At 37.2% G+C, this 23,573-nt stretch overlaps 1 protein-coding gene across 1 annotated transcript; it reads right to left on the reverse strand.

The window, feature by feature from the left end:
* Nucleotides 1–6,341: 6,341 nt before the first annotated feature.
* LOC139709396 (ADP-ribosyl cyclase/cyclic ADP-ribose hydrolase-like) lies at nucleotides 6,342–19,680 on the reverse strand. Its single transcript, XM_071621363.1, has 7 exons — nucleotides 19,376–19,680; nucleotides 16,251–16,380; nucleotides 13,932–14,150; nucleotides 11,116–11,192; nucleotides 9,214–9,306; nucleotides 8,455–8,541; nucleotides 6,342–6,483 (listed from the first exon to the last, which is right to left on the reverse strand). The coding sequence occupies exons 1-7, from the start codon at nucleotides 19,678–19,680 to the stop codon at nucleotides 6,342–6,344; spliced, it is 1,053 nt and encodes a 350-aa protein (XP_071477464.1).
* Nucleotides 19,681–23,573: the final 3,893 nt, after the last annotated feature.

Here is a 23,573-nt window from a genome sequence, read left to right on the forward strand (position 1 = left end):
ATTGACCATCAGCGAGTCACATATTCAGTCAAATAACAGAACACTGTCTTGATCTCAAAATGATGAACATGGAATCTATGTATTGATGTTATGAATGTGTCTTTGTACACCTATGGCCTAGGACACACTAACATTGTTACAGTTAGTGTATATTTGTGTGTAATTACTGGTACTAGCTTCAAGAAAAATACACCGATGACGTCTAACATTAGGAAAGCCAGTACCCCACCAAGGTGTTAAACAATGTTTCTTACTTATGTTGGTGTAGACTAGCCTATCATTATAGACGTCTAACAGTTAGTCTGTAGACTACAGTGTAGAGTTATTGTTAGACTATAGCGTGTATGTTAGGCCTGCTTAGGACAATGGGCTATACTGTCGACTGTCGTATCTGAGTTTACGATTTTTTTTTCTTCGAGGTCAAGACCCTTGCATGGCCATGGCCCTGTTAATGATAATAATAACGTTAAAAAATGACAGAGAGCCTGGCCTAGCCCTGAACATTAGTTAGGCTAGGCAGGCCTACAAAAACATTGTAATAAAGTTAGGCAGTTTTGCTGCTCTAAACAGTAGGGACTAAGGTTCATCCTCGACCATTTGAGGGCAGCACTTTACCGGAAGAAGAAGAAGAAGAAGAAGAATCTTTAGTTTTTCTTCATTTTACTTTTAAACTTAAATTGAAATGTAGGCCCTAGTTAAAGGGAAAACTCTTCACGTTCATATCTTTTATGATAAACTCACCAAATCCCTAACAGTTACAGGAAAACGGCTCAGCAGGTGAATCAAATAACTCGCCAGTGTTTTTTCGACGATGAATGGGTCGCCCGTCCGTGTCTCCAGTTGAGTTAGAGTCAATAATTAGAATCAGTTTACGGATAGGTGTTGAAATTATGGCAAGTAGGCTATACAATCAATCATGCACTGATTCAGGTAGAATCGTGGGTGGGTCGTAATTTGCGCGGGATATTGTGCTGCACATCCAATCTGGAAAATCTAACGTTAAACCTCTAACAACAAGTTAATGTAGTCAGCCTACTGTACGCAGTAATTGATTGTCGATGTCCACGAGACCCTACATATACATGCACTACGTATTATTGCAATGACCATCGGTGGGTGCGCGTCGTATGCGGCAGGTGAGGCGCATTACACATTTCCTGACGCGCCATACGCACGCCATATCGTGGGTGGTGTACGCGTATTGCGCGTTTTCTCCATACTGCGTTTATAAACATGAACACCGATATCAAAAGGACGTAAAGTTTATTATTTTATAGAAAATTCCAGTACACTTGCCATCGCTTGCTTAGCGTCTTATTGGGAAGAGACGTCAATGAAACGCGACTTTTTTTCTATCATATCAAAATATCAAGAAAGAGTATAGAAATAGAAACGTTCACAAATTCATTTCATAGATCATTTCAGTTACCATGATTACTTTTAGTGTTAATGTTAGTCGTTTGTTTAATTAATGGCCATGCACGCAAAAATCAGTCATGAAAGTCGATGTGGAAAATGTTCTCAAGAGAAGTTGATGCGACGTGCCTCCCATCGAGATTCTACGCCAAGATATGAGCCTAATTGGTGAGGCCTGTATGTGATTTCTTAATCATGCGATACACATTACTCATATTTCGTCAGCAATCATAAGTTACTAGACTGGTAAAGTTATTGTTTGTTTAGGTCTTACTCTTGATTTCTTATAAACTTAATCTTATGCTCGTTCTGAGATGATTAATCAAGACGTAGTATAAAATTATATACATATATATACATATATGTATATACATATATGTATATTATATACGTATATATATATATATATATTTCAAATAAAGATTTATTTTAGTGCGCTTTGGTTTGTTCAAAGGACAATGATTGGAATGAATGGAAGAGATGAACAGAAAGAAAGAGAGTTAAATGAGAATTATGTAGGGCCTATACGCCTGACGCATGTTTGGCGGTATATCTCAGTCTTTTATTATCTGTCACGTGGGCCCAGCCAACACATCCACGTGAGGTCCATTTTGGGTAAAATGAGGGTTAAAGCGGGCTGTCAACAACGGGCCCATGTGGGCAATATGGGCTACTTCATTGGCCCCAATGGGTCCAATTCATGGTTTCCCCGCGGGGGCTGTAATGGCCCCACGTGGGCGTGCCCGATGGGACGCTGGTGCATGGGCATCATACGGGTACCATAATCAGATATGTTTACCCTCATTTAGTCAACTATAAGTGATTGACTATAATGAGGGTAGATGGGCTTGCCCCAAAATAAGTATGCCCCTTTTGGGTCCCATGTCACTGAGGCCCATGTAGGACCCAGCTGAGCCCATGGTTTTCATATCAACTCATCTGGGGAAAAGAATGGGTTAAATTGGGCATGTTATCACACGCCGAGAGTTTGTGTATACAAGCACACTCGGGGATTATGCCCTATTAAAGTACTATAATCCTACCCTAACCTAATCCTAATGTCCTACCCCTATGTATCGACTTATTTCCTACTTCCTAATCCTAACTGATGATTCTGTGTCACGGTTTTTTATATCTGCCAAAAAAATAAAAATAATAATGCGCGAAGACATCGTTACTAAAATTGGATCACCCAAATTTCTCATTTGAATATTCATGCATATTATAAATATATCGTGTAGATGTATATAGAAGCCATAAGTCCCAACAGGGATTATAACTGGTATCAAATTTTCATGTTCGATTAATGATAAAGATTTAAGTAGGAACCAAATGTATAGGCCCTACACACACACACACACACACACACACACACACATACAAACACACAAGCACACTTACAATCGCACACGCACACACTCACATAAAAAGGCAGGGCTAGCCCTATACAAAAGCCCATCATGCTCACTGCTGGCCCTGGGTCTGTGCCCATGTGAAACCCAAGTGGCAAGCCCATGCATGTGAAACCCATATCAGCTTTTCCCATCTATGCCCTTGGCTGGCCCACAAGGGCTCCTTGAAAGACGACCCTCGAGTAGCCCTTGTCCAACTCCAATCCGGCTTTCCCATGCCCCTTTTACCCATGTTTGCCAACGTGGGCCCCACATGGGTGTGTTTGCTTTCACCAGTTTTAGAACGGAATCACATTTGTGTGTGGTGTGCACTTTGCAGATAGACACGTGTAAAATTTTTGTTGTCTGTTTCTTTTTTTTCCATGTCGATATAGATTAGTTTGGGATGTAGGATCCTTGGTTTAGGACAGTTTGACGGTACACCTGAAGAAGGATAGAAAGAAAATAGCAGGGGATGACGTTACCCTTAAGATATGTTAATAGCAAGTCCTGAGGGACTGTGGATGCACTTTTCATTTACAGAAAAAAGAAAATTTTTGGACTTCTCTTTACAATCAATTTCCTTATATCGTTGTCCACGAGCGATGCAATTATGCATTGTGGTAGTTTTTTTTTTATTCATCGATGGCAGCACCGTCGCTTTAAAAATTCATAACTTTTCAACGGATTGTCCGATCTTCCTCAAAACTTCCCTCCTCTGTGTTCTGTTAATAAAATTATATCGTGCGTTAACTCATACTGTTATATCATCATTACATTATTATTATATATTGGGGTTCATTCCCCGCCAAGAAAGGACCAGGACTAGTAGTTTGTTTAACTCTCTTTTCAATATGAGAATCTATATCAGGACGATCCTCCGGAATAACGAACCTTTGGAAAAAATGAACCTTCGGAAAAATAAACTGTAACCAATATTGTTATATTGTACAAGCTTTAACGCCGACATCTATTAATCCACTAATCACACTCGTTGAGAGGAAACACGCCGACAACCAACGACACTACACGAATGGAAACAATGTCCTCATTGTTTTCAAATTCCCAGTAACAGGGCATTTAATCTTGTTACTTTCGCGTGGCCTTTCTTTCTATAATATACAAGAAGTAAATTTGTTATTGCTTTCAGCCGGCAACATAGCTTTCGATGGCTTGTGATATCATTAAACACACCATTGTTAAAGCATTGTATTTGTAGAAAGTTAAAAACCTCTAATTTTGCAAGTTCATATATTTACAGAAAATACAGACTTTTTAACAGGTTCCGTGATCTGTGAAACGTTTCCGTCATTTTCTCTTCATCAGGATAATAATTATTTACAATCATCTAAACACAAGAACAATAAAATCACACCGACGAACTGCTAACATAATCAACCATCGAAATTCAGCTCCTCTCGTCTATATTGTTTCAATGTAATCGCTTTTAACGAAAAGGAAAACTTTAACTTCCATTACCTTCAGCAAAAGCTAACGTATCACGAACACTAGATGTTTACATTATACATGAACACTCACTTTATTTGCAGCATGTCAATCTTATAAAATGGCACGTTCACGTCCCTTTGAGAATAGGAAAAGAGTCTTTGATCAAAGACTGTTTTGATAGACTTGAATCACAAGATAAGGCATGCACTGATTCTGAGAAAACCACTAATCACAAATCTCACATGGGAGTGGAAAAGGGCAATATTTTAAACTATCTATAATAATGACGTGACTGTCCCACAATGCAAGACGTAAACGTAACTGTACTACAAAAATATAAGGTTGTGATGGTAAATTGGTTATGAAACTGACTGTGTGCACATGAATGAGACTATAGTTTACTTCAATAATGACCTACTAGCCTTGAAATTACCCATGCACCTGTCAATCATACAAGTTTGCACATTGTGTTCTACAATTTTCGTTTTATAGAGTCTAACTCTGAAGCAAAGCCCTTGCCGATTTACCTCCAACTTTCATCACGTTCGAATGAATTGTATTTCATTCGTTTCCAAGTCGGAACCTATACGTTAATTGCGACTTGAAATGGTTACCAATCTCTTCAAGAAATAGCGCCCCGCCAAAATAAGAATTATTATATCAAACATTCAAAGCAAGGTTGATTTACAGGCCGAAGATTTGCTTCTCAGGCCACAGTTAGAATCTTGACATCTGTAAAGGGCTATAGCTATGGGTTTAGCACGTGACATGGCAACTACGTGACTTAATGATTTGTACCAAAACATTCTTTTTAGATAATACCTATCCAAAGTACTATAACAATATACATAAGAATGGATGTGTGCATGCGTTGGAAGTTGTTCTTAACAGGCTTTCAAATAGTCTATTGATCTTACAATGACGATACGAAAATGTTTCAATATTGATACTCCCATCATTAATTTTCATAATTATTGTACTTTCTTTTCTAAAACACGTTCGTACTATCTTACTGAAAGAGAGAGAAAGAGACCCATCCCTCTGAACTTATCCCTTTTTTGTCATATAATATTGGCCTATGAAATAATAACCATTAAGCAGTAACCCTGCATCTTAACTCTCTCTGAGTAAAAACCGCTATGCGCTACATTATTCTAAGACCGCAAAGCAGGGATTTTTTTTTTTTTTTTGGGGGGGGGATGATGTTCTTCAAAGCCATGTAACCTCTTACAATAGCGTTTTGGCGAGAAATGCAGTACAGAAAAATTGTAGAGAGACTAGGAAACTTTGCTATGAAGTATGCCTAAAATGTTACGCCAAAGCTCTGGCTATTTTCCTTGCAAATGGCCAGTATTCAAAACTAATCGTTTTGGGTGGATGTATACGTTTTAGCAAACATTTGATATGTACGCGAAGCTGGCAAGTCGTAACTGAGTCGGGCACACGAACGTGGGACACAAAGACTTGAAAGACAAATTTATCTTATATAGATGTGAATTGAGTGAATGCAGTAATGAACACATTAAGTGAAATTTTGAAGAATACCGGACAATCCGTTCATATAAGTTTTGAATGTTTAAATTTTCAGTGCAGTCATAGCTTGCTGAGAAGACTATAACAGTTTGTGGTATCACATGCGTAGAATGATATAAGGACAATAGGAGAGTTCCACAAAATTTCAATTTTTGAAAAAAAGTACATATTATTCCTTTTACTTAGTGACGTCTGTTACAAGTATTTTTATCCCACCCCCCCCCCCCCACTTCCTAAAGTGGCGAATCAAGAGTCCTTTTATCATGCGAGAAAAGTGAAATTAATCATGTGGAATTTTCTTTATCAATTTCTTTCTATCGTTACACGCATGTGGCATCACAAGCTGTAGTCCATAGTTTTCTCGTCAAGCAATGGCTGCTCCTATTAACTTCAAAAATTCATATACTTTTCCACAAACTTTCACTAACGTGTTCTACTAATGCTACTGCATTCTCTCAATCACGTATCTATTAATGCGAACTTGTCCTTCAAGCAATACTTAGAGCCTCTGTTGAAAGATTGTTCATGAAACAACCTGTCAAAGACGAGCCCTCAAGCTATTAGAATCTTCTGGAATAGACACGTGATGAACAAAATGGTCCACGTCACTGTGATCACCACGCCCCCTGACCCCGGGCAGGAGGTACAGGTTGAGTGACCCGGGTCAGAGCTGCACTGGATATACCGCGTGATACTGGAGATGTAGAGATAGACAGGGAGAGAGAGAAAGTATAGATCAACTAATTGGATCAGAAATGATAAAAAGACAGACCGAAAATGTATGAGCTCTGACATTGTTAAAGTGTGCTGAATTATAGGCCTATACATGAGATATGAACGTTTGACAGACGACTTTAAACCGATGCGTTAACGTATCTCGTTTATTCCAGGAAGTAGAACTTATTTCATGCATGCATTATTGATAGGGTAACCAGATTGGTGACATGCGATGATTTCATATCGTGCAATCATTCTTTACGAAAAAAGCAAACAAACAGCTTTTTCGAGATTTTTTTTTCTTTCTTCTTGGTGACATGCTGTTGAGTGAAAAAGTCTGTATTCAAATCATTATGCACCATCAAAAGGTAACGGAGGTATATCGTTCTGGGATTGTCTGCGTATTGCCCGTATCAACTCCGGCTTAGGAACTCGCTATTTTAAACAAATATTCAAAATAAATGGGGGCGGGGTATCGTTATTTGACTATAGTGTATTATGCGTTATGAGGTGTTACGACGCGCTGATGGTGGTATATGCATTAGCTAAGTAGAAAAGAACTGAGAAACAAGGACACTCGAGATAACAGTTCAAAGTTCAAGAGCTGAAAAACGTAACTTCATGCATTTCTGTCCGATGGAAATGTACAAGCATGACAAGAGAGAAAAGAAGTATATTATGAGCTAAATTATGTGATGGGGTGAAAAGTAAAAGCCAGGTTAATCGTAACTCAAATTTCGGTAAAAATGGTTTTCATACATTATAGTCGTTGCAAGGAAAGGTCAGTGGGAACGCAATTTGGTAGAAAAGACATGAAATGATCTGGACAATTATTACTTCCACTGAAAAAGCCTGTTTGAGGTCAATGTTAAAATTTGAGGGCTATATAATACGCTTTCTTACTGAATGTTCATCAAGCCCTACATTAATTGTTGCTTCGGAGTACATTGGTAATCGCATGACACAAATGTTGTGACCCTCATGGTCCATTGCTGTATATCATAAAGTCTGTTTACGTACTCTAAGTGCTGGCAGTTTTGATATTGTGCATAATGCTACAATGTGTGTGCAGCAATCCTGGCTCAAGGCATCAATAATGACGAAATGAGCACAGAGGTCAAAGGTCAAAAGTTTAATTCATTTTTGCAAGTCACTTGGAGGACTCGTAAAAACAATCACACAGGACCCTGGGCATAAGAGTAACGTACATACACGTCTATAGGTCTACATCTAAATCACTGAACGGGTCAGCCTCGACAAGGTATTACTTAAATGAATAAATCTGCTGGTATGGAAAAATCTACAGTGGAATAGCAGTCAACAGAACTGTTTCCATTACGAGGACATGTCATACCGCTCATTGCATTTACAGAGAGCATCAATAATTTCGTACTTGAAAATGAAAATAAAAACTTTCAATCAAAATCACAAAAGACGTATACATGAAGAGCAATGGCGGTATTCATTATCAAAACACTAGATTACTTGAAGGATATTGTAATAGGTTTGTATAGATCAAGATCGTATTGATTTCACCTATATTGACAGCATCTCAGAAATGTTAACTGTTTGCATACTATAGACCATTAAACATTCATAATCAAACCCTTCTGTTGAATAGATGATAGATGTCTAGATTAGAACGAGAGATGACAGTTTAAGTTAAAAAAAAGGATGGCTGAATGTTCCGGACTTGATTCTGCACAGATCACTTCGCTTGAAAAAAAAAGAAAGAAAAGAGATAGAATACAATGATAAGGAAATACGGATCTGTCTTTTTTATGACGGTGCTTTTGCTGAAGAAATTTTCTGCCCTTACCATTTCGGAAAAATAGTATTTTCTATGAATTCTGCAGAATATGAGCTCACATTGCTTTGCGTCTTACATATTACTGCCTATAGAGCCGAAATCAAGAGTATAGAAATATAAAGGAAGTGAGTGACATACCTCGGATTGTCGATGCAGTGGAATCGTATTCCTTTCTCCTCTATATGTTGCTTCAGGTCCAGTAGAGATCCATTTACACAGCTCTCACTGCGATAAATTATTAAAGGGAAAACCGAGACAAATGAATGTCAAACCTAAAATCATCTATGCTATAATATTGATGTTGTCCTCCGTCTCTTTCTCATGTCTTATACAACTGTAGTGTCTACTGTCCTGTCAGTGTCTATGCCACATGCTGTAATAATTATTGTGTTATGTCCTGTCCTGAATTATTATTTTTTCTTCAGTTGTTGGCTCTTTCTTTATCCATTACTTGTATTTTTCTTAATCCATTTATTTGGATATCATTTTGAGGACCTATTAAGAGCACTGGCTGTGAAGGGTCCTTTTAATTTTCGATGAATATGTTTTAAATCCGCTTTAATTTCATATGGTAAGCATAACTATGTTAAAAGATTGATATTTTGCAAACTGAATAAGTGAATTCTAGTCATCTCGCCTCAATCTAGTTTGTGAAGTTGTGTTCTGTTGCAAAATGTAATAATATTTTGATTAAATTCAAATTGAATTGAATTGAATTAAAAGACCTGCTCCTGAAATCGAAATTTTCTTCTAAAAACATTAGGCCTAAGACTTGCAATAGTCTTGGTTAAGCTTTAGAGGCGCACTCTGCTCAAAGTTAAGTAAAGTTCTGTACTCGATTTGTAAAAGAGACGCTGATGACTAATAAGATTCGATCCTGTCTTTCAGCCAACTCACGTGATCGTGCCATCCAAGTTATGAACAACGTATGCTGTTAGTGAGGATACTTTTGCCGGATCCAAGTTCTTCACTTCTTTGGAGCGGAAAAAGCTGAATAATGACACACACACAAAAGTAAACGTTATTTACCAAGCAAGTTAGTCTTTATTATGATTGATTATAAGACAAGCGCATGAAAGTATTTCATTACTACAAGACAGAAAACACAAAAACATCTATTTCTATAGAGACACGTCAAAATACAGCAAAGTGAGGTAAGGAGGAAAATAGGTGGAAACGGACAAAGCTGAAAAGCCGCAGGGGACGGAGAGGAGTTGGCATAGAATTGATGAGATGAACCATAATCTATTTTCAATCAATTAGTGCTCAAATTTTCAAGTTATGCACAATATATGAAATTCTGTTGCAGTATTAGTACTATATACTACTAGTAGTATTAGAGATAGTAATAGTAATAGTAGTTATGATAATGATAATGATAATTATAATGATAACGATGATAATAACAATAATAATTGTAATAATGATACTGTCTTCATATGAATATATAATTTATATCTGAATTAGTTAAGAATCAACTTCGGCAATATAACCACGAAGGTAGCAAACAACTAAAAAGTGACGTAAATCATATATAATTTTGGGTCTACATGAATGCTTCATGCGGGTTTTTTTTTTGTAATTACGAAAGGGATAAGAATGTATGAGTGAATTAGAATAGCATCAACGCAGGAAATAGCAAAGATGTCGTATAAAGTATGATAGATTTCCATAGTGAATAAAAACATGATAACGGCATGTATATCCGCTGCAGTCATTGTGAATGTAGGATTTTGAATTTGTATGGCATTAATTCGATACAAACAAAAATAAGTTCTCCCTCCCCCCCTCCTCACACACCCACACAATCACAAGGATCGTTAAAAAAAAACCCAAAACACGATTTTCTGGTGGCACCCGGATAACCCGGAAAATCTTTTTACAACAGTGCTCAAGACCTATCAGGTAACAGGCATAGTTTGGCGAGTATACTGTGCACTCTACGAGCATTGAGTCACCCGGATGTTTTTCAATAGACTCTTTAACGGTGAGAACACGCAGTGAGATAGAATGACCTACTTGTCCTTTAATTCAGTGTAACTCAGAGTCATGTGTATTATTTTTCGATGAAATCAACAATGATCTGTTTACATGCTTCACACGGCATGATAGCTACATACTCTCAGGATATATCTCACAAAGACAATAAAAATGTGTAATATTGTTTTCTTAAAATTCTTGTTTAAATAACACTTTTTCTTACTCAGGTAAGGAAAATAATCACTATATTGTCTGTGTTTTATAAGACTGATCATACAAATTTATCTATAACTTTCTCTTGTATATAACACTTTTACTTACTCCGGTTAAAAAAAAAATGTCGTCTGTGTTTTTTAGATTGATATTAGAGTTTGATTAAACATTAATTGGTGTGCGAGTCTTGAGAGAGAAGATGATGAAAAATGAAAGAAAGATTTTAAAAACGATTGACATAGCTTGACGCAATAGAAGTACTTTCTTCATACAAATGCCAAACTTTTGCCTGTCACAGGAGAGGCAGGCAACACGCCTATATGGAGCTTCCCAGACCATAAAAGGGTCAACCTTATGTAACGCCTGTAACCATTATAATAATCATGGAGCTACAAAGGAAAATGACAAGACTTGAATGAAACATGGGGAAACGCTTTCAGAATTAACACGGGGAATAAACTTACCAACAGCTAACTTACTTTTTATACCGACGACAATTGTTTGTAATTATGTATTATACGTGTTCAAAGTGAAATCATTTTTCACCACTCTTTTTACAAGTCTGTCTTTCAGCAGAGCTGTAAGTTACGTCTTTATTGCACTTACCTAGTTTCCCTGTACGCGCCGTCGATTCGACTCCCATCTAGTACCACTATGACGTCACCGCTGGATTCGCCGGCAAACTGTAACCATGGTAGCAGAAGAGCAAACAAAGAAATAAACAAATTTCAATCTAAAAGCAGATATATTATATGAGGAAGACGAAAAAGCTCGACATGAAAACATATAACAGCAGAATTAACTGTTCAGCGGAAGGAGTAACTTGAATTGTCTAGAAAAATCTTTAGAACTACATACCCAGGTGAAGATACCGCACTTTAACATTCATCTAAATACTGAGTATCCCTGAAAACGTCAAACCTTTCGGTGTTTGAATTTCTAAAATATCAGCCTCCGTGCAGTATAGGCATACGTTGCGCGGAACGCCAGCTTAATTAAGAACATAGATAAAAATCAGGTAAAGTCAGTGTAAATGGGATGGTTTTCCTGAAAACATCTGATTCATTCATGATATTGACACGAGTAGAGACAGTATTGTTTCAAAAGCAGCACCATTGCAGCGCCAATGAATTATCCTATACTGTGTGTTTTCATTGGTGGTCACGTGATCCGACGACGCCCCTTTTCCCCTCGATCGATCTGTTGCAGTCAGGAAAGTTCATTCTCTCAGGCTGGTTCTTATTAGAGGCTCGTTTAACGTCTTAGCCCCATTCCTTGGATTTTTGATTCTAACCTTTTCCGCATCATCCTTTTGCCCTTGGCCTCCTTTTTTTTTTTTCACCATCTGTATTATTCTCGTCGTCATTTCCATTATCTTCGACGATTTTGTCTTCCTTTTCGCCTTCTCTTTCTCGTCCTCCTTTCTTTTTCTATAGGTATTTTCCCCACAATCTTATTTCTGGTCATTTTTTTTCTATACTTTCTATCCTTTTGGTCTTCCTAAAGTCATCTGAAGAGGTTTCATGTGTCAAAGGTCGGACCTCTTGTGTGAGGAAATCGCATTTCAACGATTATGTGAATTTGTATCGTTTCCAGATTATGTTGTAGTCAGTATGTTAACTACTTGAACTCGTTAACGCAGACTACAGTATATAGGCCTATACTTAAAGTGCAATTCTCGATTACATCCAGGTTGACTTATAAAATCATTACAGAAAAAACAAACAAAAAAACAAACGAAACGATGAAATGAACGGCAGAAGTTTCTTCAAAATCATACATGAAATAAGAAAGCTTGTGAGATTTAGTATACTCGATATTTGCATGAACCATTCAAAATGATTGAGGTAATGATATCAACTCGGAAATTTCTCATTCAGTCTATAATTTATATTTCTTTTTTTTAAAGCCCCTTTATATACCCTTACACATTTACATTGCTTTGATTTTGCAACGCAACTAAATATTGAAGCGCAGAATAACACACACACCCACACACACACACAGTCAATTTATTCATTTATTCATCTATTTACATTTTGTAGTGTTTTTTAACGAAAGAAAAAGGACATTCAATCAAAATGTGTGTGTATCAATGGCAGAGATGTGAAGCCGAAGTTCAAAGTCGTTACCCCCACCTTATGCATAATTTGCATGACATGTGACTACAACTTTTTATCTCTTGTTTCAAAGAAAATGTAATACTTTCAAAGTTCCATTACTTTTCAACCATTTTCTTTGTTCCATTTTCCTCTAGATATTAAAGCCATTTTGAATATGGTGTGGAAATGCTCTTAAAGTTCAGGCACTGCAAAATACTTAATGTTCTCAAAGACGGGAAAGACGTCCTTCGGAGGAACAACGACCGGCTGTTACATCCCCCATCTGTCAAGATCGTCACTTCTGGTGAATGAACTGTCATTGTTCATTTGACTTTCTCCTCGGATAGGGCTGTTGTTGTTTTTTTTTTTTTACTACACAATAGAATCAGCGAGACGTTGTGAGAACTCCGCTGCATGTACTCGCGCTCATCGTTTTGTTTCGTCAGACGAGAATAGCCCTTAAACCTTCTACATGTAATTCCTCCTCTATTCACGTTGTTTTCATTATTTTTATTAAAAATATCCCGAGCGAAATCCCAAAGTATAGTGCCTTAAGCTGATTTTTTAACACGAGGAAATAGTCGTTTTACTTAATGTGTCTGTAACGCTTCTCCCATTAATGTTAACATCAAACAGAACTCTGTCTTCAGATTTACTGTGGTAAATTCTAACTGCCATGATAACAACTTAATCGTTAGCGTTGGAGTACTAATTTTCATGTATTTCTTTTCTAAGTGCGATAAAAAGAGCAACAGATAGAATGATTTTCATGCATTAAAAGTCAGTCCCGGAAAATTCAGTGTGTAAAACTGCCATTCTTGCAAGTGGACCAAAGACAACAGTGCTTCTTCAGACTTCGATGAATGTCGATGAATATACAGAATTATTTGTGTATGTGCACTCTTGTTAGATATTTCTAGTGTTGCGATTTCTGATATTCTTTAAAAATGCATATAGGCCTAAAATAGGTCTATACGCTATAGCAATGTCAACTATTGGGAACCGGGTCAATCCAAATGTAATTTCCTCGTAATCATCCGTACCTAGTTTCCTTCAGGAAATGATTGCGTTGAATGGAGTCGCATAAGATGAATTTAGCCAATACTTATAATAATTACGTGCAAGAGGACTAATCGTATTTATGCTGCTGGCCAAAGATACATGTATTATACTTTGGAAGTTCATTGACCTGTGACTAATGCAACACCACACTAATAATCTTTTCTCTCTTTTTTGTTTGTTTGTGGTATTTTACCAAGGAACATTAAACAACAAACAAAGAAACGCACGAATGAAGTGAATGATACGGTCAAGTCATACCCGTTGTGACGATTTCGCCCAGAATGAAGCTCGAGTCTGGTGAGTACAGCTGTCGAACACGGGGCACCTGTCGTAATTGATACCGGGAGCGTGGGGCTGACTGCAGAAAATCATCGCGTCAACCAGTCGGCCCAGTAAGGTCCGTTCAATGTTGACATGATCATCGGAGAGTGAGCTCATAGTATTGGCAATGCTGTACATTCCCGAGTAGAAGAGTGTCTGCAATTCAGAAATGTACCCGCATTTTCATGTTTTTTTTTTCAATGAAAAATAGTTCTTAATTCTCTGTTTCCAAAAACGGAAAAGTATACCGTGCATTATACAATGTATATATTCAGATGCGAGTTTCTTCACTTTGTCTCCCTCTACAAATTAAATTTGTTAAGATCGCAACTGCTGATCTGTAAATTAACAAATGTGTCGGGAAAAAGGAATCAGTGGGACTCGAACCTGTCATCTACTGCTTTCCGGCAGCGATACTACCACCAGGCTGTCCCTGGTTGCCGGCAGTGAGACGATGAAAATGGAACAAATACCTAAGCTCCGAAATTCCGACATTGTTATGTTAAGTAGTCCAAGGAGGACAAGGCATATGAAATGAAAGAAAGACAGATATTATTCAGAAGGGTGAAGGTTCAGATGCGAGTTTCTTCACTTTGTCTCCCTCTACAAATACAAAAGAATGTATATATTTCTAAATTCATATTGTTTATTAACTGGAAGGAAGTAGGGCCACAAGCCAAACGCAATCAAAATATATTGTGTAGGAATTGTATATTATAATGAGAAAACAATAAACACACATTGCAATGGTGATAGAAATAAATATAGTGATGTTAGCAGAGCTCGTAAGACGTTGATCATTCAAAAAAAAAAACCCCAAACAAACAAACACCGATATACTGATAACATAATATGATACACAAAATTAATCGAAGTATTATGATTATATAGAGCATTGCTATGATACTAATAACATAATATAAAGGAATATTGTAAACAATACTTATTTCAAAGTACAGAGGAAGTACAAACTATAGATAACAAAGTTATGGCACAGATAATAATCATTGAGCCATTCACTCGTCCAACAAATTAGACTATCGCAATATAGGTCGGGAGAAAAATCATAAAATAATGATTTATTGTTATTATGTTAAATATGTTCTTCACCGCTCTATTTCTTGACTGCATGTAGGGGGAAAAAGACGGTACCTCACGGATTCAACAAGAACGTTTACCAGAAAATGTCTCTTGTTGAATAGTTTAGAATCTGAGTCGATCTTCTGCGCAATATACATGTACATGTAGAGGGATATTATTTCGAAATTCGATAGTCGCCTTATACATGTTAGCACCTATATGGTAATGATAATGATGGATGGATGCTACGATAGTTTACACAATCGATGAAAGCTTATGAAAGCCGTGTAAAAAGTGATGAATATCAACACGTATTATGATAATTAACATGCAGGTGATTCCTAGTGATGAAAGCCGTACCAGATTATAACAAGGATGATGATGATGATGACATAAACAGATATAATAATGATAACAACAATGAATAATAAAACTGATTTAAAAAAAAAGAAGTAGCTAAATAAGAGTGATTCTTGTAATGGCAGCAAAGATAGAGTTCAATTTCACTTTATTGATAATCATAAAAATAGAAATATATATACAGTGCAAAGTGTGTCGGGGAGTTCACAAAGAAAGCCAAAGGCTTGAGACAAGTGATCCCCTTTGTAGAGTTTGATACATTCTGCCTGAGGATCGCGACAGCGTGAAACCGCCGGTAGCAGACAAGGCACCAAAACACAGGTACGCCTCTCTCTCTCTCTCTCTCTCTCTCTCTCTCTCTCTCTCTCTATATATATATATATATATATATATATATATATATATATATATATGTATATATATGTATATATATATATATATATATATATATATATATATATAATCATATAACGAAGAATGAAGAAATAAACTAGTAATGAATTATTTCGCCATTATTTCGCCAAATTTTCGGTGGCCTCCACCTTCTTCAGGAGTCTCGACGGAGAGACTCCTGAAGAAGGTGGAGGCCATCGAAAATTTGAGTACAATAAACTCATTCTTTATTGCCGAAATAATGCATTACTAGTTTATTTCTTGATTCTTCGTTATATTGGAGCCAATACGTGAATTCCCAACATGTTTATATATCTATATATCTATATATATATATATATATATATATATATATATATATATATATATATATAAGAGTTGACTAACGATTTGGTGGGTGTCGAATCGAAAGATTCGCCATACCTTATGCGGAGGCAGAGGGGTAAAGGTCAAGTTGACATACGCCTCGAAATCTTCCGGCGACGTGGAGCACTCATTACGGTAAGCAAAACTTAAATTGAAAGCTTGCCATAATACCAAACAGTCAATAGGCCTGCAAGAGATGGGGCAAAAATAGATACATGAGATGTCAGTGCTTCTCGTAATGAGTATAACGATGATACGTAGACGTAGAAGAAACGGCCATATATTATCTTTAGATGAATAGCCTTTGCGTCGATTCCCTGCACTTCAGGCCGTTGGGGGCATTTAATGAAGGATTTTGTCCGACAAATTTGTTCGGACAAATTTCCTCTCAGCTAATCAGATGCGAGGGTTTCAATAGCTTGTAACTGTTTGTCGAAAAAAAAAAATCTGACGAAACGCTTCGTGAAATGCCCCCCCCCCCCCTCCGCAGACGCCATATTATGACCTTATCGTTTCCAGTAAGCTATCATACAATGTCATAGGATTAGAATCAAAGATCCCTTGATTTTAGGTCCAAAGCTCTATCAACCAATGACCAAACCACGTAACACCTGGATGTTATTATGATGAGGACAATGGGCGCGGATAATGGCCACCATCAGTAGCAAACTGCTACAACTTCATGCCAAATTAGTCTGTAAGTTAAAAAGGTTGTTGCAACAAGTGATGTATATGTGTTTACATAAAAACTCATTTCGCAATACTATTGTATGGCGCGACTAAAACAAATGAATAAACAGGATAAAACAACGCAAGATCCACGAAATTCCTGATATTTATTATAAGGGCTTGCCCTGCTGCTGTTGTGTTGTGACCGTTATTCAAGACTTGGGCCCATTTTTTGTTCATTATTATGATCAATTCACATTTGAGCTCTAATTCACAAAGAAAATTTCAGCATTTCTTTGCCCTTTTTTCCAACGATGAATAATCAGTGTTACAATGATTGAAATATAACAAACAACAACAAACAAACCTCACACTCGGGCGCACACATTGTATATACATATATCTGTATATGCACACACTTATTTCAGAGCTTCTCTTTGAAAGCACATTTATTATGACATAAAAGTGGCTTTGTTTAGATTTGTATTTGCTGTTCTATTTTAGAATTTATTTTATTTTTCATTCATCTGCATCACAATATAAAAGATATCTCGATGTGTTATATTCCTGCTTTATACTTTCTCTGGAATAGATCTATACATTTCGGTTTTGAAAATTAATGATACATGGATAAATTTATTGTTACCACACCAAAAAAATTTTCGGATTTTTTTTTTAACCGTCGTCTTGGTAGAAGTAATCAAAATGACAATTTTAGATGCCTTTATCCAATACTAGTAACTTATATTGTTCATGATGTTATTGATTTTAACAGGGTCCAGAAAATTAACATGTGGTGCGTGTGCGTGTGAGTGCTTATGTGTGTTCAGTTTATCATATACCTTCACCTTTTTATTCCCCTGCCCCTTCTCCGTCTCCTTACTTGCAGTATTTGTTTGTCAGTCAGAGCAAGGCCCTTGGGTTCATGTTCGTACATATAGACATGGACGGGGGTAGGGGGGAGGGGGAGGGGGAGGGGAGAGGGAAGAGAGGGGTGTTCACAACGAGCATCACAGTCACGTGACAGTCATGTGACATTGAGGAGAGCGACTCTCTTCTGACAGCTGTGGGGATCCATACCCTCGTTTCTAACTGTTTCATTCTTGCCGCTTTGAAAACATGTTGTTGATACCATTTCTATCAGACCTACTATAATTCCTTCTGCTACTAATATTCATAATTTAATGTCTCCTGTTTTCAATCGAACATGCTATAAAGCTTTACGATTGACTTGATTTCATTTCCCCAAAACTATGTGTGAACCTCACCTCACGGCTGCATCGTACAAACATTAACGGCGTCGCTATCTTATTTCATCACTTTAGATAATTTGTGTTTTTTTTCCTCAATAGGCAACTAAATGTTTCAAAATGTTATATTTTTTTTCATATCAAGTTGATTTGTTTAGCACTTGCAGTACATGTATTACAACATTCTTGCCAATTTAGAACAAGGACTTTCTTGAAAAGGCTTTTTTCCCCTCTGTGATCCACGATACATGGATATAAGCATGATTATTGACTAAAAAAAATCTTATGCAATTATAATCATGTTTGTAAAATATGTATAGTCAATTTCTGAACTTTCGTTTAGTATCACCTGTCAAAGCCATAATTTGGTCACTGCAGTGCCTGACAGACCTTCATCCTTACGAATAAAAGTTATGTCTCATGATGTAGTTGGCGGTTGCTTCATTTCCGACGAGCATTTCCGGTAGTATAAATCATCTCTTTTGGATTATTGTTAGTGTTGTTGACTTATTTCTAATCAAAACAATAACGATTACAATCCTGGTGTCGGGATGATGAGGTCAAGAACAGGTCGAGATGTTATAGACTTGGCAAGTGCTAGAAATTAAACGAACAATGATATTTGTCATGCACAATGACGTCGCAGCTATGTCATGACGTCTAAATACTGAGGACGATGAGTAATATGAGTATTTCTGCTTGAACAATTCAAACTTGTGCTTAAAAGAGATGGTGATTTCATTGTGTCAGAGTAGGGCAAAATACATCAAGGAACCTGCGAATTTGTTCTTGAAATCAGTGCAGTGTAACACCTATACCTCTACCCTTGATCTTCAGATCACGAAAACTCTCCATCGATTTCAAAGTTAGGGAAATATGATTATATTTTGTATGTACATTGTATATTCATCACTTTGCCTTGTTTGAATGCTGCACAATAATAAGATTCTTTCTCTCCCCGTATACTTATACATGCCACCATCTCGTTCTTGTTCTCTCACGACCGCTGATTTCCATTTGACCGTTTCGTTTAGCGGTAGGGCTTTATACGCAATCATGTTTTTTATCATTATTTATCTATTTCAATACGATTTAAGAAAAAATGCTTTCAACCTCAGGGCTAGTTTTCAGTGAGTCCGTATATCAGTTTACAGCATATGAAACAACACTTATGATGAGTAAAAAAAACACAACTAACATTCACATGAACAAAGAACAGAGGATGGCTAAAGTTTTAAAAAATCGTATTATTATCGTCCTTACTTTTGATTGTCTTCGTCGCAGTACTTGCATCGATATTCAAAGCATCTTCCAAGGAAGATATCTCGCAGGTTTGCCGTAGTTCCGTCCCCGTACGTTACTGCTGCCTCCGTTGCAGTGGCAGACGACGACGTAATGTTGGCGTCGTCCGCTCGTCGTTCGCGACCTCGGATTTTCGATGGCCAATCTCGAAGACGACCGAGTGCGTGACCTTCTGTCAGGGTCACCTCAAATAGACTCGTCTCGACGAGGAACAGGACGACAATACTGCAGAGAGTGTCGCCTTGCCGTCTGTAGCTCGCAAACATTTTGAGCGTGTATTATTGCAAGATACTTCGAACTCTTATGCCGGTTTACGTCTGCCCGTTTTACCAGTATAGAGGAGAAGAAAAGAAGATGAGTTACGTAAGCATAGTTAATCAAAGGGACAAAGTACTAGAGTGATACAAAGTCCCTCTTCGTTCTGTCTTAAACGTCCATCTTCTGAATCGAGTCGACTCGATCTCCTCTTCTCTCTCCTCCCAATCCGCTGGGAAACGTCAGGAGATTGCACAGTTCAGTCGACTTCACTGCACGCGAGGCAGAGTTGTCTGGAATCAGACGACAGAATATCTGTCAAATTGAGACTTCAACATTTAATATCCGCGAAAGGAACATTGACATCGGACCGCTGATGTCACTCACGTCAAACTACCAGTATCTAGGCTGGAGGGAAACTTCACTTAATCGCGTAGAACTGTTGGAGGTGTGTGTGTGTGGGGGGGGGGGGGAATCTCCGTATGAGTGACGTTGCGCCATCAATACCGGCATTTCTTGCTTGTATTCGTTGTTTTTATTGGTTATTTATTTATTTATTTTGTTTGGTTTTGTTTGGTGTGGGGGTGTTAAAATTTATTGAACGATTGACACGGGGACAAATGTGGACATCTGATCTGTCTGTTGTCGTAGGAATCCAGGTCTGTTCACTTCAGAGGCAATAAAATTTGTTGTCGTCTACCATGTCTACCGGACATACCCACCGAGCATGTCTACTCTATACACGTATATATCGTTAAACGTCGGGGCAATATTTTGAACAATATCCTGTTCCCATGTGGCAAAAAACACGTAATTGGCTATCTATTTTGCCTGTAATTACTAGATTGACACTGCATACGAGATAGCCTCGTCTTTGTTACACGACACTACACCCACTTTACATGCTAGCATACTTGTGTCAATCTTTTTTTATTATCATCTTCATGGCACGAAACACCCGACAGACCGCATAAGCAATTCTCTATTTCCCTCGTAAAACCAACGTATTTATTACTTTTTCAATGTTTTGGATACTAATTTGATTTAAAAAAAAAATCCAGTCAAACTTAAACATAATTATTTCCCGGCCCTATTCAAATTTAGAGTTTCCACTGGACCTCCGGACAAGCACTGTATAGATATACATGTATGTACATACTGTAAACCCATTATGGATCTATTTACGCAAATATGCTCAAGGATCATACAGTGTAAACCAAGTATTCACATTGAAATAACTTTGTTTCACAGCATGTTTAGTGTACCTGCTTTGAGAAGTCGCCAATGCACAAACAAGTTATTTCCCTTTAAACGCGTTGAAAGATCGACTTTACATCAGCTCGTAGTAATTGCTGTGAGAAATGCACTTTCTACTTCCTGTTAAACCGTTTCGCCGAAATGTTGTTGCCATGGTGCCCTCAAACAAACACTGTTCATGAAATTACACTTACGACATCTTCCGGTGACTAATTGCGGCCGCAATGCCATCGAATATTATATCAGACAAGTTAGTGAGTCAACGATAGGGCTGTTATCAGTCCATTGGTATGAAATAAAGAAAGAGTTGAATAGCATCATTATGATTACTTTTTTTCCACTGGATATCAATCATTCTGCATCAAACGTAATTATTTATCTAAACAGATAATACATTAAAATAATCATAAACAAAGCAATCTGAAAATTAATCTAAATAGATAATACATCATAATAATCATTATAAACAGAACACTTTGAAAAACTGACGATGAAATATCGTGACTCAAACCCTAATATTTTACATATCAAGAAAACAGGTGTCTAAACAGGCACTATTTTTGGTGTACGAAAAGCGGATGATCAGCCATACATGCATGTACACTTTTACTAGGCTATTGCTTTTTTTTTCTCAGAAGCTAATGAACAGATAAATTTGTAAATGACCGAAAAGTAAATGAATAACATGAAAATATAAACAGGTGTATTCGTTTACCCCCTTATGACACAAAAAGACAACCACACCAATGCGAGGCAGAATAAAATAAAACAATTAAAAAGCCCAACCCTCAAGCAAAACCTAAACATAGCAACAAAAACCAAAACAAAGGAATTTCTCCCACTAAGTATGACTAACAAGGAGAGTCACACTACTGTACATCAGGTACAGTCAACCTCGCCCACGTTGATCTCGCACAAATCGAAAAATATTGTTTAAGGACAAGTTCACCTTCATATACATGTGGACTGAGTGAATGCAACAATATCAGTAGAACTCATCAGTGAAAGTTTGGGGAAAATCGGACAATCCGTTCAAAAGTTATGAATTTTTTAAGTATCTGCGCAGTTACTGCTGGATGAGAAGACTACTACAGTGTATAATGTCATATGCGTACAACGACATAAAGAAAATAAAAAGAGAATTTCACCAAATTTTACTTTTTGAAAAAAAGTGTACATTTCCTCAACTTGTTACTTGTCACGGACGTATGTTAAGGGTAATATTATTTCCCTTGCCTTCTGAAAGAGGGAAGTCAAAAGACCTTTTATTAAGCGAGGAAAGTGAAAATATGTTGAATCTTTATTATACACGGTATTTTCTTATGAATATCGTTGTACTCATGTGACATCACATGCTATAGTAGTCTTCTCATCCAGCCTTCATTGAGCAGAAACTTCAAAAGTGCATAACTCTAGAACGGATTGTCTGATTTTCCTCAAACTTTCACTGATGTGTTTTACTATTGCTGCATTCACTCAACCTACATGTCTGTGAAAGTGAACTTGTCCTTTACGTCGAAGAAAATTTATCCCGGGTGATACTGTACAAACATGTGTTAATTTCATTGTGCATAGGGTGAAATTCAGCTATTCAAGTCGGAAGAATTCTCTTCTGTCACTTATAAATCAGATCCATTTACAAGGCATTATTACTGGAGTGCTTCATCCGGAGAAGTGTGTGGGAAGTCCCGACAAAGATCACGAAGGTGTTTCTAGACTCAAAACTTAATTCGTCATTTCAGGCAGGGTTCGACATCCGATTGAAAGAATGCATAATAATGCTCAACAATTATATGCAGAGTTATTTTATTCACAATAAAAATATGTATCACATATGCTGTACAGTATTGAGGATTAATGAACAACACTTATTTTTTTTTTTTTTTTTTTTTTGGGGGGGGGGGGTGATTTTTAGTCCTGCGATGTTTCAGTCTAGGGATTAATAAGGCTGACCCTACTACACTGCATAATACTGCAATATGAACTGCATGACTGTGCTTATTCACGCATCATTATGATCAAAGAAATTATTGCATATACAGCAAAAAACACCCTTGCTCTTCCTCCCGAACTCATCACACACACGCGCACGCACGCACGCACTCACGCACACACATACACTCACAAAACAAGAACAACAATAACAACAGCGACAACAAGCAAATGCACAACCTACATGATATTGTAATAATTGTGTGTGTGTGTGTGTGTGTGTGTGTGTGTGTGTGTGTGTGTATGTGTGCGTGGAGTAATCTTCAAACATTCAAGTTCTGGACATTACATGATCAACAAACAAACAAGCAAAAACAAACAAACGCACACACACACATACACACCACATTGTACATTACATAAAACACAACGATATTACAACAGTCAAGTCATGTGTAACAGATTATCTTATCTAAACTACAGTACTCGATTCCTGGACTATACCATGTACATTTCTACATGCGGTTTCACATATCTACAATGTACACACTCACTGAAAAGGAGGCACACAATTGTACTGGTTGATTACTTCTCAACATGGAAAGTTTGTGGCTCCCATGTGAAGTGTATGTATGTTGTAGTTCAAACATACGGTAATAAGATTATATCATAAAGGTGATATACTGTATCACCGAAGGAAATTGATCTGCCACCT

Source organism: Diadema antillarum, unplaced genomic scaffold, assembly GCF_040938485.1.
Source record: "Diadema antillarum isolate AM-2024a unplaced genomic scaffold, OU_Dant_1.0 seq00001431_RagTag, whole genome shotgun sequence".
In the NCBI taxonomy this organism is placed as follows: Eukaryota; Metazoa; Echinodermata; class Echinoidea; order Diadematoida; family Diadematidae; genus Diadema; species Diadema antillarum.

Coding starts and splice junctions, on each gene's coding strand:
- LOC139709396 (XM_071621363.1), bottom strand. CDS start 19,680: ATGTTTGCGAGCTACAGACGGCAAGGCGACACTCTCTGCAGTATTGTC. Junction 14,151..16,250: donor CCCCTCTGCCTCCGCATAAG/GTATGGCGAATC, acceptor TCTGAATTGCAG/ACACTCTTCTACTCGGGAAT. Junction 8,542..9,213: donor AACTTGGATGGCACGATCAC/GTGAGTTGGCTG, acceptor AATTTATCGCAG/TGAGAGCTGTGTAAATGGAT.